At 37.5% G+C, this 17791-nt stretch overlaps 1 protein-coding gene across 2 annotated transcripts in view; it reads right to left on the bottom strand.

The window, feature by feature from the left end:
* LOC307159210 (uncharacterized protein) overlaps nucleotides 1-17791 on the bottom strand; it is a 40050-nt gene that overhangs the window by 20248 nt on the left and 2011 nt on the right. The window contains exons 3-7 of one of the 2 annotated variants that reach the window (XM_079872438.1): nucleotides 17389-17646; nucleotides 17076-17174; nucleotides 14573-14697; nucleotides 14230-14386; nucleotides 10168-10210 (exon numbers count right to left, since the gene is read on the bottom strand). In XM_079872438.1, coding sequence (XP_079728564.1) covers nucleotides 10168-10210; nucleotides 14230-14360 — 174 coding nt within the window. In that variant the 5' untranslated portion in view covers nucleotides 14361-14386; nucleotides 14573-14697; nucleotides 17076-17174; nucleotides 17389-17646. The remainder of the gene's footprint in view (nucleotides 1-10167; nucleotides 10211-14229; nucleotides 14387-14572; nucleotides 14698-17075; nucleotides 17175-17388; nucleotides 17647-17791) is intronic. The other variant, XR_013821340.1, reaches the window with a different exon arrangement.

Here is a 17791-nt window from a genome sequence, read left to right as displayed (position 1 = left end):
TAGCCATTGACTTCTATAGTTACTTTTCCTATAGTTACTGTCTTTGAGCTTTTGCTTTCAGGCCTTTATAAAAATGAAAACAATATAAAGTGAATCAAGGAATAGGGTATGTTTAATGAACTGGGCTGCAAAAAAAGCCCTGGGTCCAGTTACGGACCTTTAAATGGCAAGGGGAAGACCTCTCCACAAGCTCCGCCGAAACATTAAAAGTAATATATTCCAATTAGTATGGTAGGACGTTCAACTAGGTTACATTTGCATTTGGTTAAGCGCCTACATTTGAGGATAAGAGTATGTGAGTGTGGGTAAAGAGAGCGCTCACATAATAATTCTTGAAACAAGAAAAGAAAGTAACCGAAACTGCGGATAAGAACTTAAATTAAAGTGTCGCGCTATGAATTACTCTTAAAATGTTTCATAGAGGAACATTTGAAAAGACATACATTTAACACATTTAAACATGAATGGTGTCAGAATGAATCCAGGGTCAAAAGATTCTCAGAGGAAAGGACAGTCCATTTGGCAAGCCATGAATATCTTTTCATTCTTTTCAGTTTTTGAGAAGCAGTCACACAATATCAATGTCAAAGCGTGAGCTATCGCTCTCTCGTTTGCTTTGACAGACGGAAGAAAACTGCAAGTGTCTCAAATGCAATATTTCTCAGTTCTCAGTTACATTATTTGATCTATTACATAGGCTAAAAATTACAAAAACAGGCTTTTCACGGCCCGTCACGGGCTGCTGTTCTTGGAGGACAAGCTATAATAATTCAAGAGAGGCAATCTCTAGCGGTACTATGCAGCGTAATTCAAAATCACAGCGGTTTGATTGCAGGTTTAGAGCGCAAACTCTCTTGCTACATTCTGCAGTGGGTGATTAAGTGTCAATTGAATTACAGCCGTAATTGCAAACCACACTGATGGTTTACCTAGCAGGCTAGAAGCTAGAGAGCATGAAATACGATTTGCCAGAGCCCAAATCTCCCTTCTCTCACAAAGTTTAACACAAAAGTGCAAAACTTTTCTTGCTTTGGAAAAGCATTGAAAATAATTTCACTGGTCAAACAATAAACCAGCAGGGTGTCTTCAACCAATTTCCGGTGCTTTGGCTTAATATTGTATTTTAGTTTCATCTTAAACTAATCAAACAATGATCAAACAATGATATACAGACCCCCTGTTGAAGACTATTCATTACAATGTTCATTTTACTGTTTAATAAAATTAGTATGGACCTTAGTTTAATTTGACAAAAGAGAAAATGAGGCCTGTGAGAGACAGACACAGTCTGTACAGTCTTTTAAATGGGATTTAATGTTGAGTACTTTCCCAGCCAATATTTGTATGTGGGGCACATATGAGTATGAAATGGGCTGAAATATGTAAGGGATAATGCCCGACGAGGTGTCCATTAACATAAATGAATGGACGACGCGGAGGACGGTTGCTTCCGCGAAGTCCATTAATTTCTGTTAATGGACACCTCGAAGAGCATTATCCCGCTTATACCATGGTCACTTACGAAAGAAAGAAATATTTAATCAATTAATAATACTTTAATGTGTTTTAGAGTAAAAATCGTGAGGGTTTTTATTTATTAAGTCGAGCGCACTATTTAATATCTCCCGTATACAGGCGTTGCCAAGCAACGTGGCCACAGTGACCCGACCGCAGCAGTTGATCAGTGAGTTTGAGCCAGTGCAATCATTTAGAACTGTCATCAGGCAAATTGACGGGACGCCTTTCCTAGGTGTACATTTTAATGGACACCCTGCACCCATTTAGAATCGTGTCTTCACCCAGACCATGGTATAAGGGCCCTATAAAGGATTGTCTACGGGTTCAATTATCGCCCCATGCTAACTGCCCATATGAATTTCATAAAGGATTGCGCTTGCCACTTGGCGGGACCCAACTGGGCAACATGCGCAAGACCAATCTCTGTCCCAGCTTTTGTGACGATTATTTAATCAAATAAATATTGAAAATATTTCCATATTTTTCATTAATTATGAAATACTACAAGTACTACAAGTATTAAAATAGTATTAATAATACTTTTCACTAATTCACTTGTAGTACAGATGCAGTACAAATGACAAATGTAGTCGTGAACTAGTCCACAGTAGTCGATTGTCGAGTTCGCGCAGTTAGTTAGTTAGTTACCTATGATCACGCGTGTGAACTCGACAATCGACTACTGTTGACTTCGACCGGAAACAGGAAATAAATATAGGTATGTGCGCTGGCTGAATTAACTTCATTTTTATTCATATCTTTCACATCTACTGCAGTCAGATTCACCGTGTTCACTCTGAAGGAATCACTCAACATGGCTGTGCACTTGTAATGACACATCAAGGATGTTAAGAGGCTAAAAGCAGGTTTAAAACTTGCCCCATTGAAGTCAACAGGGTGCAAATTTTAAAAAGAGGATAACACGGTGTAGGCAACACCGATTTTTGCCGTTGTTCTCTGTACTGACAGCACTCCAAATTTACAAAAGAAAATTAGCTCAATGTTAAAATTGACCGGAGTTCTCCTTTAAGGGTCTTCTTGAAACATCTAATCCCTTAATTCAAATATTTATCTGTTTGTCTGTTCAATAAATGATTCAAAATACAAAAGTAGCCATATTGTAATAGAGTACAAAAGTGGTAGATTTTTCATTATGAAAACTACTTGTACAACTGTTCTGTCCACTGCATGGCCACAAAATAACACCCAAACTGTCAAATGCAACATGCAAATGCGCATAAAGCAAGCTAACATAAGTGAAACTACATGACAAAAAAGGTTACGTCATCTTAATACCTTTAGCCACACACAAAACATCTGACAATAACTATTGATTTACGGCATTCTCCAAAATTAGGTCTTAAATCTCAGAAATGAAGTGAAAATGTTTCCAAAGTTTTGGTGGTGTGCTGATAAACACTGGCAGGGAAACATTGCCTAATAAGAGTGTGTTATTCATGCCAGTTTGAAGCTCAATCTGACTAGTATTGCCACTGATAGGCCCTGATGAAATATCGTTATAATTAAAACCACTCATGTGTTTAAAATAAATGTCGGGCCATGTCCCTTGCCAGGGCATCGACACCACTGGGAGACATGGCAATTACAGTCAATATTTCTCAATTCCACTAAGCTGTAGAGGAGGAATGAAATTCATTCGCCAACTCATACACAGTTGGATCACGGTTTTGGCAATATATTGACTAACCGTTATGACATTTAAAGCCTGATATGAAAGATGAACTGCATCACACACTTCCAGGGAGTCTAAAACCAGATGAGCAACTACAAATGAGATGAATGGGAATGCTAACAAAAGGGGGAATGCTAGTGGACCTCCTTGGCTAGCACCCAATTACATGCCAATTACCAAATCAGCTCATTAATATTCATGAGTCAAACTTTTACACTGTACAGTGTGTCCTCCCCTTACAGCAAGAGAAAAGCTGCATTGATGGGCTAGAAAAGAATCTCATAAACTCTTTAAAATCCAGATAAACAAGATGCTGAATCAGAACAGACATAATAATCCCCTGCGATACGCGTCTACTCTGTGATCGTCTAATTAGGCCTTAATACATGATGAGGAGAGGTACTAATAACAGCACACTTATGCATATTCTGTGCTTTGGCTCACCGTTCTTGGCCTCGGGAGTCTCTGCGGAGGATGTTCTGTGAATGTAGGTGAATTATGAAATCCTTTGCCTTTCATGTGTTTATTTAATATTAATTGCTGAGGTTTTTCGTTTTCTCAATGGATATGGCACAGTTATTAAAACAAGAGTCCAGACAGACACAGACATAATAGAGAGAGAGAGAGAGAGACTCTGTCTAATGATTCTTTGAATTGAAAGTCTTGTGGATCGCTCTTGTGCAGAATCCAGGTCAAAGCGGCAGAGTTACCCGAATGGCACACAGAAAAGTGGGGCAAACTCAAACTTTCCCCCCTCCTTTTCCAGTGAGTAAGCAGTATGACACACTCCCTCACAAAAACATCACCAGCCATCATACCGAAACGAGGCGGAGGGAAGGAAGCGAAGAAAAACACATTAATGAGAGAAGGAAGTAAAGCAGGGAAAGATGGAATAAATGATGAATGTAAGTGGAATGAAAGAACTGGAAAAAGTTTTCTTTTTTTAATGTAACAGATTAAATGCTATAGGCCTTACAGAAAGATAGTAGATGCGTCCCAATTCGCGAACTTAAACTATTTTATGACGTGGAATGTTAGGCACTTCATGCACTCAACGGTCACAGCTTTAATTACGTAACGGAGGGGCTATCAGGCTCCAATGTTGAATGACAAAATAACCATATAAAATTCATACCAGGGCAGCGCTGTGTGGTTGTTAGGGCGTTTCTAGGCATTTGCAGGGGTGTTCTACTTTTTGATACAATATATTAAATGATAGAATGACAGCCAGACAGAACGATAGAATGACAGACAGAACAATGGAACAACGGATGGAACAATATTTTGCACGAAAGAACGACAGACAGAACAATGGATGGAACAATATTTCGAACGATAAAACGACAGACAGACAGAACAATAGAACGACGGATGGAACAATATTTCGAATGATAGAACGACAGACAGACAGAACAATAGAAAGACGGATGGAACAATATTTCGAATGATAGAACGACAGACAGACAGAACAATAGAACAACGGATGGAACAATATTTCTAATGATAGAACGACAGACAGACAGAACAATAGAACAACGGATGGAACAATATTTCGAACGATAGAACGACAGACAGACAGAACAATAGAACGACGGATGGAACAATATTTCGAATGATAGAACGACAGACAGACAGAACAATAGAACGACGGATGGAACAATATTTCGAACGATAGAACGACAGACAGACAGAACAATAGAACGACGGATGGAACAATATTTCGAACGATAGAACGACAGACAGACAGAACAATAGAACGACGGATGGAACAATATTTCGAACGATAGAACGACAGACAGAACAATAGAACAACGGATGGAACAATATTTCGAACGATAGAACGACAGACAGACAGAACAATAGAACGACGGATGGAACAATATTTCGAATGATAGAACAACAGACAGACAGAACAATAGAACAACGGATGGATGGAACAATATTTCTAATGATAGAACGACAGACAGAGAACAATGGAACAACAGATGGATGGAAAAATATTTTGAACGATAGAACGACAGACAGAACAATAGAACAACGGATGGATGGAACAATATTTCGAACGATAGAATGACAGACAAACAGAACAATAGAACAACGGATGGAACAATATTTTGAACGATAGAACTACAGACAGACAGAGAACAATAGAACAACAGATAGATGGAACAATATTTTGAACGATAGAACGACAGACAGAACAATAGAACAACGGATGGAACAATATTTCGAACGATAGAACGACAGACAGACAGAACAATAGAACAACGGATGGAACAATATTTTGAACGATAGAACGACAGACAGACAGAACAATAGAACAATAGAACAGACAGAACAATAGAACAACGGATGGAACAATATTTTGAACGATAGAACGACAGACAGAGAGAACAATAGAACAACGGATGGAACAATATTTTGAACGTTAGAACGACAGACAGACAGAACAATAGAACAATAGAACAGACAGAACAATAGAACAACGGATGGAACAATATTTTGAACGATAGAACGACAGACAGACAGAACGTTAGAATGACAGACAGACAGAACAATAGAACAATGGATGGAACAATATTTTGAATGATAGAACGACAGACAGAGAGAACAATAGAACAACGGATGGAACAATATTTCGAACGATAGAACGACAGACAGACAGAACAATAGAACAATGGATGGAACAATATTTTGAACGATAGAACGACAGACAGAGAGAACAATAGAACAACGGATGGAGCAATATTTCGAACGATAGAACGACAGACAGACAGAACAATAGAACAACGGATGGAACAATATTTCGAACGATAGAACGACAGACAGAGAGAACAATAGAACAACGGATGGAACAATATTTCGAATGATAGAACGACAGACAGACAGAACGTTAGAACGACAGACAGACAGAACAATAGAACAATGGATGGAACAATATTTTGAACGATAGAACGACAGACAGAGAGAACAATAGAACAACGGATGGAACAATATTTCGAACGATAGAACGACAGACAGACAGAACAATAGAACGACGGATGGAACAATATTTTGAACGATAGAATGACAGACAGACAGAACAATAGAACAATAGAACAGACAGAACAATAGAACAACGGATGGAACAATATTTTGAACGTTAGAACGACAGACAGACAGAACAATAGAACAATAGAACAGACAGAACAATAGAACAACGGATGGAACAATATTTTGAACGATAGAACGACAGACAGAGAGAACAATAGAACAACGGATGGAACAATATTTTGAACGATAGAACGACAGACAGAGAGAACAATAGAACAACGGATGGAACAATATTTTGAACGATAGAACGACAGACAGACAGAACAATAGAACAGACAGAACAATAGAACAACGGATGGAACAATATTTTGAACGATAGAACGACAGACAGAGAGAACAATAGAACAACGGATGGAACAATATTTTGAACGTTAGAACGACAGACAGACAGACAGACAGAACAATAGAACAATAGAACAATAGAACAGACAGAACAATAGAACAACGGATGGAACAATATTTTGAACGATAGAACGACAGACAGAGAGAACAATAGAACAACGGATGGAACAATATTTTGAACGATAGAACGACAGACAGAGAACAATAGAACAACGGATGGAACAATATTTTGAACGATAGAACGACAGACAGAGAGAACAATAGAACAACGGATGGAACAATATTTCGAACGATAGAACGACAGACAGACAGAACAATAGAACGACGGATGGAACAATATTTTGAACGATAGAATGACAGACAGACAGAACAATAGAACAATAGAACAGACAGAACAATAGAACAACGGATGGAACAATATTTTGAACGTTAGAACGACAGACAGACAGAACAATAGAACAATAGAACAGACAGAACAATAGAACAACGGATGGAACAATATTTTGAACGATAGAACGACAGACAGAGAGAACAATAGAACAACGGATGGAACAATATTTTGAACGATAGAACGACAGACAGAGAGAACAATAGAACAACGGATGGAACAATATTTTGAACGATAGAACGACAGACAGACAGAACAATAGAACAGACAGAACAATAGAACAACGGATGGAACAATATTTTGAACGATAGAACGACAGACAGAGAGAACAATAGAACAACGGATGGAACAATATTTTGAACGTTAGAACGACAGACAGACAGACAGACAGAACAATAGAACAATAGAACAATAGAACAGACAGAACAATAGAACAACGGATGGAACAATATTTTGAACGATAGAACGACAGACAGAGAGAACAATAGAACAACGGATGGAACAATATTTTGAACGATAGAACGACAGACAGAGAACAATAGAACAACGGATGGAACAATATTTTGAACGATAGAACGACAGACAGACAGAACGTTAGAACGACAGACAGACAGAACAATAGAACAATGGATGGAACAATATTTTGAACGATAGAACGACAGACAGAGAGAACAATAGAACAACGGATGGAACAATATTTCGAACGATAGAACGACAGACAGACAGAACAATAGAACAATGAATGGAACAATATTTTGAACGATAGAACGACAGACAGAGAGAACAATAGAACAACGGATGGAACAATATTTCGAACGATAGAACGACAGACAGACAGAACAATAGAACAACGGATGGAACAATATTTCGAACGATAGAACGACAGACAGAGAGAACAATAGAACAACGGATGGAACAATATTTCGAATGATAGAACGACAGACAGACAGAACGTTAGAACGACAGACAGACAGAACAATAGAACAATGGATGGAACAATATTTTGAACGATAGAACGACAGACAGAGAGAACAATAGAACAACGGATGGAACAATATTTCGAACGATAGAACGACAGACAGACAGAACAATAGAACGACGGATGGAACAATATTTTGAACGATAGAACGACAGACAGACAGAACAATAGAACGACGGATGGAACAATATTTTGAACGATAGAATGACAGACAGACAGAACGTTAGAACGACAGACAGACAGAACAATAGAACAACGGATGGAACAATATTTTGAACGATAGAACGAGACAGACAGAACAATAGAACGATGGATGGAACAATATTTTGAACGATAGAATGACAGACAGACAGAACGTTAGAATGACAGACAGACAGAACAATAGAACAACGGATGGAACAATATTTCGAACGATAGAACGACAGACAGACAGAACAATAGAACGACGGATGGAACAATATTTTGAACGATAGAATGACAGACAGACAGAACGTTAGAACGACAGACAGACAGAACAATAGAACAACGGATGGAACAATATTTCGAACGACAGAACGACAGACAGAGAGAACAATAGAACAACGGATGGAACAATATTTCAAATGATAGAACGACAGACAGACAGAACAATAGAACAACGGATGGAACAATATTTCGAACGATAGAACGAGAGACTTTGAATTAAGGGATTAAGACCCTTCACTGAGGCATGTGCAATAACAGTATGTTGTTCTTGTCAAGAAAACAATGACACGACTGCAACAACACAGTCTGAAGAAGTCAAGGAGTCATGCTGCACACAGACAGACAAAAGGAGGTGAGAGAAGAGAGAGGGAACACAAGGGATGAAAGGTAGACAGTGTGACAGAATAGCAAGTTAGCTGAGGTTGAAAGAATTAGAGGATGAGAAGAGGAAGAGAGAGAGAGAGCGAGAGAGAGAGAGAGAGAGAGAGAGAGAGAGAGAGAGAGAGAGAGAGAGGCTTTTGAAGAAATCAAGGCCATCAAAAAAGCAAGAGAGACCATCAGTTGTTTTGATATGTCATCCGTAGAGAGGTGAGAATACTGAGAAGCAGTGACACATTGAGCGTTGTTTGCCACATAGATGGGACAAGTGCATATGTGGCGGGAAAACCGCTGTGTTGGGGTTAAAAAGAGAGAAAGAAAACCTGTTTTTGTAGGATTGAGCAGAACGCTTGCAGTTCTGATTACCCATCTTCTCTCTGTGCTTGATCTTAGTGGTAGCTGTGAATTTGTGACAGAACATATATGTGAATTCTAGAAGTCAAAAAGAAGACAATGAACTGACAGAAAATCAAACAAAACTACAAAAAAGTTTGTGTTTGGATCAGTGTTTCCCAACCTTTTGAACATTGTATTTTTTTTTATATTGTTTAGCTAAAATAAAATGAAAGGAAATAGTAATTATTATATAAAGTATACTATTATATACACCACTTACACTAATTATATACACTATTGTTCAAAAGTTTGGGGTTGGTAAGATTGTGTAATTTTATGAAGTCCAAGCTGCATTTATTTGATTAAAAAAAGTAATGTATTTTAATGTATATTTAAAAATTGTATCTATTCCTGTGATGCAAAGCTGAATTTTCAGCATCATTACTCCAGTCTTCAGTGTCACATGATCCTCCAGAAATCATTCTAATATGATTATTTGCTGCTCAAGAAGAACGATAGAACAACAGACAGAACAATAGAACAACGGATAGATAGAACAATATTGCAAACGATAGAATGACAGACAGACAAGAAGAATTTTTAATTTTCTTATCTTATTATCTTATTATCACTGTTGAAAACAATTGTGCTGCTAAACATTTTTTGTGGAAACTGATTCATTTTTTAGGATTCTTTAATTAATAGAAAGTTCAATTTATATGTTTCGATTTATTAGAAACAGATTTTTTTACTGTGACTATTGATAATATATTTAATTAATCCTTGCTGAATAGAAGTATTAATTTCATTCCAAAAAATAAATGTTTGATCCAAACTGTATGTGTGTCTATAAAATACATAATCTATTATAGTCCCAAAAGCACACAAGCAGGAACTTTACAAAAGCCTGACCGACAGTTTCAGCATCTGAAAATGTTTTTAAATCAGCTCTGCATATATTAATAACTAGCTGACCTTTACAGTGATCCATGACTCGGTGCTTTCGTTCATGTTGTTTCTGTAAAAAAAAAAATAAAATAAAAAATAAAAAAAAACTTAGATGGTTATGCGGATCTCAAACCAATTAAAAAAGGTGTTTCAGAGCACACAGTCTAACAGAGAGAATGGTTCATGGTTAAATTTAATAACTGAAACTCATGTTATAATGAGAGCAGTGTAATAATGATGCAGACTTCTCTGTTCATTTAGTGGCAGCTAATGGCACAAAGGATAATACATTTATCTTAGACACACACATGTAACTGAATGGAGAGTTTTTCAGTAATACACTAATCGACTGCAGAACAGGGCCAGGGCAGCAAAAAACCAACAATAGAATTCCAATCCAAATTAAATGTTAGAGAACCCTTAGTTTCTCCTCAAATACTGTGCATATAAAAATAAAGCTATACGGTGAGTTGGTATTAGCCACCACTGTAATGAAAAAAGACATCACACACACACACACGTCTGGTTCACTATCTTTGCGGGGATTCTCCATAGACTTAATGGTTTTTATACTGTACAAATTGTATATTCTATCTCCTTACACTAACCCTAAACCTACCCATCACAGAACACTTTCTGCATTTTTACAAAAATATAATTTAGTGTGTTTATTTACCCATTCCCCTCATGGGGACCGCTGGCTGGTCCCCACAATGGAGGTGATCTCAGATTTTACTATCCTTGTGGGTACATTTGGTTCCCACAATGTAATATAAACCAAACACACACACACACACACACACACACACACACACACACACACACACACACACACACACACACACACACACACACACACACACACACACACACACACACACACACACACACACACACACACACACACACACACACACACACACACACACACACACACACACACACACGGCTATATTGTATTACTTCCAGTCATTAGTCTTTAGCGTCCTTGTTAGCGTGCCCGCCTCCCATGCCAGAAACACCAGTTCGAATCCCGCTAAGAGCCTACAACAGGGTTTCTCAAACTCGGTCCTGGAGGGATACTGTCCTGCAGAGTTTAGCTCCAACCCTGATCAAACACACCTGAGCAAGCTAATCAATGTCTTCAGGATCATTAGAAACTCACAGCTAGGTGTGTTTGATCAGGGTTGGAGCTAAACTGTGCAGGACAGTGGCCCTCCAGGACCGAGTTTGAAAAACCCTGGCCTACAACAACGGAGTGGTTCACACCACAGGGTCAGGGTCGTTTACGGTAACTTTATCCTCTAAAATATCGATCTAATATATCTTTTATCTAGAGCCAATCGTGCCTTATTTCAAGCCCTTTCTGCTACGTGTGCGTTGCTTCTCTCTCCCGCTAAAGACGTAACGTAACGGGCCCCATTGACTACCATTTTTTTTCCTACTAGCCAAAGGGGCCCGAGATCGGTTTGGTTACAAACAGTCTTCAAAATATCTTCTTTTGTGTTCAACAGAAGAAAGAAACTCTGGTTGTTTGGAACAACATTAGTAAATGATGACAGAATATACATTTTTGGGTGGACTATCCCTTTAAGACCTGCAGATGACGCGGTTCTTTAAAACCCAAAAGTGAAAATTAGCCCATGATTTACTCACCCTCAAGCCATCCTAGGTGTATATGACATTCTTCTTTCAGACGAATACAATTTGAGTTATATAAAAAATGTCCTGGCTCATCCAAGCTTTATAATGGCAGTGAATGGCCCTTTCTGTTTTGAAGTCCATAAAAGTGCATCTGTCCATGATAAAAGTGCTTCACACGTTCCGAGGGATTAATAAAGGCCTTCTGAAGAGAGAAGCGGTGTGTTCGTGTAGGAAAAATATCCATATTTAAAATTTTAGAGACTAAAATAACTAGATTCCAGCAGACGGCCGCACGCATCGATTTACGGCGAAAGAGTAACACTTGAACTTGACGCACAACGTACTGACGAACGCGGAAGCGCAGAGTATAGAACAAAACAAAATACCAGTCACGAATTAGAAGCCTAAAACGAGAATCTTTAAAGAGAAATGTCGGAGGAGCTTGAGTTTGTTGCCCAGCCCTGTTTGTTTGAACCGCGAGAGGCGTCAAAGCTTACACTACTCCTACATCCTCCGTCATTCATCTTCAAGAGTTGCTCTTGTGGCCTAAGTCGACTTGTGTAGGCCGTCTGTCGGAAGCTAGTTCTTTAAATATGGATATTTTTCTTACACGAATACATCGCCTTTGCTTCAGAAGGCCTTTATTAACCCCCCAGAGCAGTGTGGAGCACTTTTATCATGGATGGATTTTGATGAACTTCCAAAAAAAATATACCCATTCACTCCCATTATAAAGCTTGGAAGAGCCAGGACATTTTTTTAATAAAACTCTGATTGTATTCGTCTGAAAGAAGAATGTCATATACACCTAGGATGACTAGAGGGTGAGTAAATCATGGGCTAATTTTCATTTTTGGGTGAACTAACCCTTTAACAACAGTAACAGAAACACGGTGAGTAGAAAAATAGATACTTTTGCTATAAAACACTGCAGAAAACGAGAGTGCAGCAAATACAATTATTTTTTATCTGTCATACAGATGACTCTGAAAGTTTAACTAAACCAGGTTTGTAACAATTTAACGAGGTGTGCCTTTAGTAAATTTCCAAATGCGCGAATGGACATGGTGATAACTAAAAAGTTAAAAAAAATTACAAATTAAAATTCAGAAAGACTTCTCTGCGTGTTGGGAGTTTATATAAATATTTTCAAAACTCTGAAGGAGTCTTACTGTGCTAAATACCGGCGGGCTGCATATTAAATCTCATTAAATCTCATTAATTCTCCCTGCTGATAAACTGACAGATCAACAGAAGTTTCAGTTGGTTTTACTGGGCTTTTCTGACACGCGACACTTCAGAGCTTATAGCAAAAGCGCCTGCGTGGACCATGTCAGAGTTTGATTGATGTTCTGGAATGCAAAATGGTGGTCTAAAAATAGGCGGACTGGCCCCCCTGCTGTGATTGGACAGCCTAATGAGTGCAGAGTGATTGTGCTCAGGTAACACTTCCCCTGGTCCACCACCCATACACTAGACTGGAGAGATGTGAGGATGGGGGATAGAATCAAATATGATATGGGAACAAAGAGACCATTATAAAATGCTCTGCTTGAGTCACTGCATGAATGATTTGAGTCTGTCATTGTTTCAAGTACTCACTAATTCACTCTCATACTCGTTTAAACGCACAGCAGTCCTGGCTTGGATCCAATCAGCCAACCATGAAATTAATAAGAGTTCATTTTTATCCTATAAGATTCGAATGAGTGCAGTTTTAACATCTGAACGATTTATTTATTTATATTTTTACGAAGAATTTCCTAAATTCATTTCACTTTATAAAATTGCAATTCATCTTTCATTCAAGCACAATAAGCACATCATATTAATCTACAGCACACCCACAAATATCCGTTCACAAGTACAGCACTCATCATGTGTGTGCATATATATATATATAAATAGCAATATTGTGAAATATTATTACAATTTAAAATAACTCTTTTCCAATTTAATATGTTTTAAAATGTAATTTATTCCTGTGATGGTAAAGTTGAATTTTCAGCATCATTACTCCAGTCTTCAGTGTCACATGATTCTTCAGAAATCATTCTAAATATGCCGATTTGCTGCTCAAGAAACATTTCTTATGATTATCAATGTTGAAAACAGTTGTGCTGCTTAACTTTTTTCGTGGAAACCATGATTTTTGAATCCGCTCTTTATGAAATAAATAAATGTTTTTCTCAAATACATGTTGGCCACAAATACTGGCACCCCTAGAAATTCTTATGAGTAAAATATTTACGTTTAGATATGTTTGGTGCAAACAGGGATAAAAAGTACCTCTTTCCAAAGGTTTATTATACTACTGGATTGTGGGTCTCTTTTTCTGCCGGAGGTCCTGGACATCTTGTTCAGATACATAGTATCATGGATTAAGACCAACAGATAAATCGAAGCTAAACGAAGCTTCTGCCATGACCGTCCCAGTCCCCTTACCTGAACCCTATAGAAGATACTGAATAGGCTGAACTGAAGAGAAGAAGCGCCAACATGGATCCGGGAATCTGAAGGATCTGGAGAGATTCTGTATGGAGGAATGGTCTCTGATCTCCAAACTCATCCGGCATTCTAGGAGAAGACTCGGAGCTATTATCTTGGAAAAAGGAGGTTGCAAAAAGTATTAAATAAAAAGAAAAACATTTGAAGAAAAACATTTATTTCATAAAGAGGTTTTCAGTCCATTTTCAATTATTTTACTTCAACGCAAGGGTTAGATTTTTGTGATTCTTTTGGATAAAATAACAAAAGGATTAACAAAGGCTTCTTTGTTCATATTTACCAAGGGTGCCAATAATTCTGACCACGTGACCAATGATCACAAGTTCCAGGTGAACAACAGGTCACCAGAATCACATACCGGTGTCTCATTTGTCTTATGATTTCACACTGCAGAAACAAGAGGACCTGCAACATAAGAAAGAAATAAACTGATGAATTGAAATATTGAAAATGAATGCACACCCCGAGGTGGTAATAAGAACACTATGTTATGCAGTCACACCTCAAGAGTGCATTCATTTTCAATAATCCAGGTCTGGAATCAGTAATTCTGCTTATATATTACGGATCATTTTTCATGTCCCTAAAACTACTTACACCACAGACAAAATGCCTGCTTTGAAACAGCCCAAGTTGCAATTACTAGGTGGAAACCGTAGCTTGGATTTTAAAGGCACAATATATAAGATGTGTAGATTTAAATATCCAAAATCCACTAGAACAATGTTATATAATTTGGACAAACAAACAAAAAAATATTTTTTTTGTTCCACAGAAGAAATTATAAGTTATAAATTATAGGAAGTCTTGTTATTTATATAAACTGCAACAATTTTGAAATAATTCAGCGATGTGATCTAGAACCATAATGTGGTCAACAAAGTTATAGCAGTGCGGTTACAGAACATTAATCAAGACTCTGAAACATCTGTCAGCCAATCAGAATCAAGCATTCAACCATAGTTGGTATAAAATGGTACAATAAACAGGATGCGAGCGAGGACAAAAGAGCTAAACTGATTATACACCCCTTGACATTTCAACACATGCCACATTCAAACCTATTCTGTCACATGGATATGATTTGCATAAATTTATGAAGTGTGTGAGTGTATGCACCCAGGCTTGGTGCTCCCCATTGATCATCTAAAAGGCTTGTAGTGATTTTTGCAGCCAGATAACAGTTATGTCCTACTGTTATATCCAATGACGCAAATACAAAACAAAGCAGGCGTTGCATGGACGTGAGGGCAAAGCATAATTACACACACACACACACACACACGGCTTTCTTCCATCCTGTCAAGGGGTATTTGTAAGTCACCTGAAGCCTATTCAAGCAATTTAAGCAGAGAAATGAATCACTGAACTCAATGTCATTTATTAGTGTCTCAGGTAACGTGGGGAACCAGATCCGTGAAAACAAGCGCTGACATCCAATCAGCCTACAGTATCTCAACAATGAAGGCTGACGTGTATTTTCTATAACGTTTTATGAAGATTAAAAGTGAAGTGTGTAATTTCTGCACCCCTAGCAGAACCAAAAAGAATTATTAGAAGTAAAGTTGGAGTGTTCCTTAAGTTTAAAAGTTTCAAGGTTATATAAGCCTTGAGTTAATTAGTTTCAAGTTGTAATATACAGTATGTCTTTCTATAGGCTGAGGTGCCGTGAGTTTACTAGGTGGTTACTAAAGCTCAAAGTGCAAGATCAAGTTAAGCTCAGTCAATTAGAAAAAAAAGGCAATATACACTTGTCCTTTAAAAAAAAGAAAGAAGGAAAAAAGAAAAGAAAAAAAGAAGCAAAAATCTTTTACAGTAAGACACTTTGTAAACATTAAAAAAACACTCACTGTTTTAACAGTGTAACCACAAGACACGGAAAATGTGTGCGAACATAATTTGACGAGAATGAGAAAAACATTACAGCTCAAATAATACAGTTTTGTAACAAAATTAATAAAAGTGATTTTTATAACAATATAAGCAGTGTTGTTAAACTACAACTAAAAAATGTTAATTGAAATAAAGCTAAAATAATGTTCATATTAAGTGGAACATTTTAATTTAAATTTAAATGAAAATTACTTTAAATGAAACTTAAAGTTGGTTGAAGTATGAAATGTTAAATAGAAATTTCATTATATAAAAAAATTAATGACAAAAGTACAAAGTTACTAAAACTAAAATTAAGACTATAAATAAAAGCTATTTCAAATGAATAAATACAACAATAGGGTTAGGGTTACAACACTTTTTTGAAAGACAACGTGGTATGGGACCAATTTATTTTGTGCTAATCAACATTACACCATAGAAGCTGTCAATTTAGCTTAATTTTTATTATTTGTATTAAACCCAGATTATTCCTTTAAGAACTAGTCAAAGAAGATAGAAATGCCAATAAAACAAAAGAAGATAAAGGTGGAAACTATAATACCGGATGTGTGGAGGTCTGAAGATCCCGGCTGCATCCGAAATCACATACTTCCCTACTATAGTAGGCGAAAAAACTGTACGAGACAGTAGTAGTATGTCCGAATTCACAGTACTGATAAAAGAGTAGGCAAAAATGACTTCCAGCGAGATTCAGAAGTGTGAATACGATGTACACTTTACTATCCCATGAGGCCACAGGAGAATGTGAATGACAGTGAAGCGACGCAACAGTAAGTCACATGATATTGACAACATGACCGAATTACATTCATATTATACATATTGATATTATAGAACATCCTTTTTAGCAGTCGCAAAGTAATTACTGATTCAAAATAAGTACCTACTGAAGAGAGTATGCGAGTTCAGACTGGGTCCTGTCCTCTGCAGGTCAGGTGCAGTGTTGTCAACCTACGACTGGCTTATTAATGTCTCTGCATGTAAAACTGCAATAGGAGAAAGCATTTTAATATAAAAAAGACACATTTCAGCTTTAAACCCAATGTTTCCAGAGATTAGAAACAAAGCTTGCCCTCAGAGAACAGCCTGGGCAATCAAATTGCATGCGAACTGTGTAATCCAAGTAAGCTGCAATCAAACTATAATAAATTCCCAAGGCAAAAAAATGTCATTGATTATCACTGCCTCTGATTTTCTCACCTTCAGTAAAGTAGCTATTCTTCTGTTCACCTTGGTACCAGTATACCAGTATTATCTCCCAAGGCCTCCATCTGCCACCCCTGATGGGACGCATAGTGACATGGTCACCTCCTAAGGCACATCCCTCTCTTGATTGTGACAGCCTGTCAATATGCCTGGAACCAGCCATCAATCAAAGCTGTCATCTGTCCAGACATGCAGACAATGTGTTGAGGAAGGGCAGAAACTGATGAGTGATGGTGGGGTATTTGTCTCAGGCTGTGATAATGATAACCAGGATTATGGGAAGTGTGAAACATGAAGCAAAAAGCTGCCCAGCAAAATTGTGTTTACCATCTTGATTGGTAACAAATATTGTAAAGCCATTGGGAAAAACTACAATAGCTTCAACTGCACTGATTTT

This window comes from Squalius cephalus (genome assembly GCF_949319135.1).
Source record: "Squalius cephalus genome assembly, chromosome: 5".
Classification (NCBI taxonomy): Eukaryota; Metazoa; Chordata; class Actinopteri; order Cypriniformes; family Leuciscidae; genus Squalius; species Squalius cephalus.
Note: the sequence above shows the minus strand (reverse complement) of the source record. Positions and strands in the feature narration are given on the sequence as shown.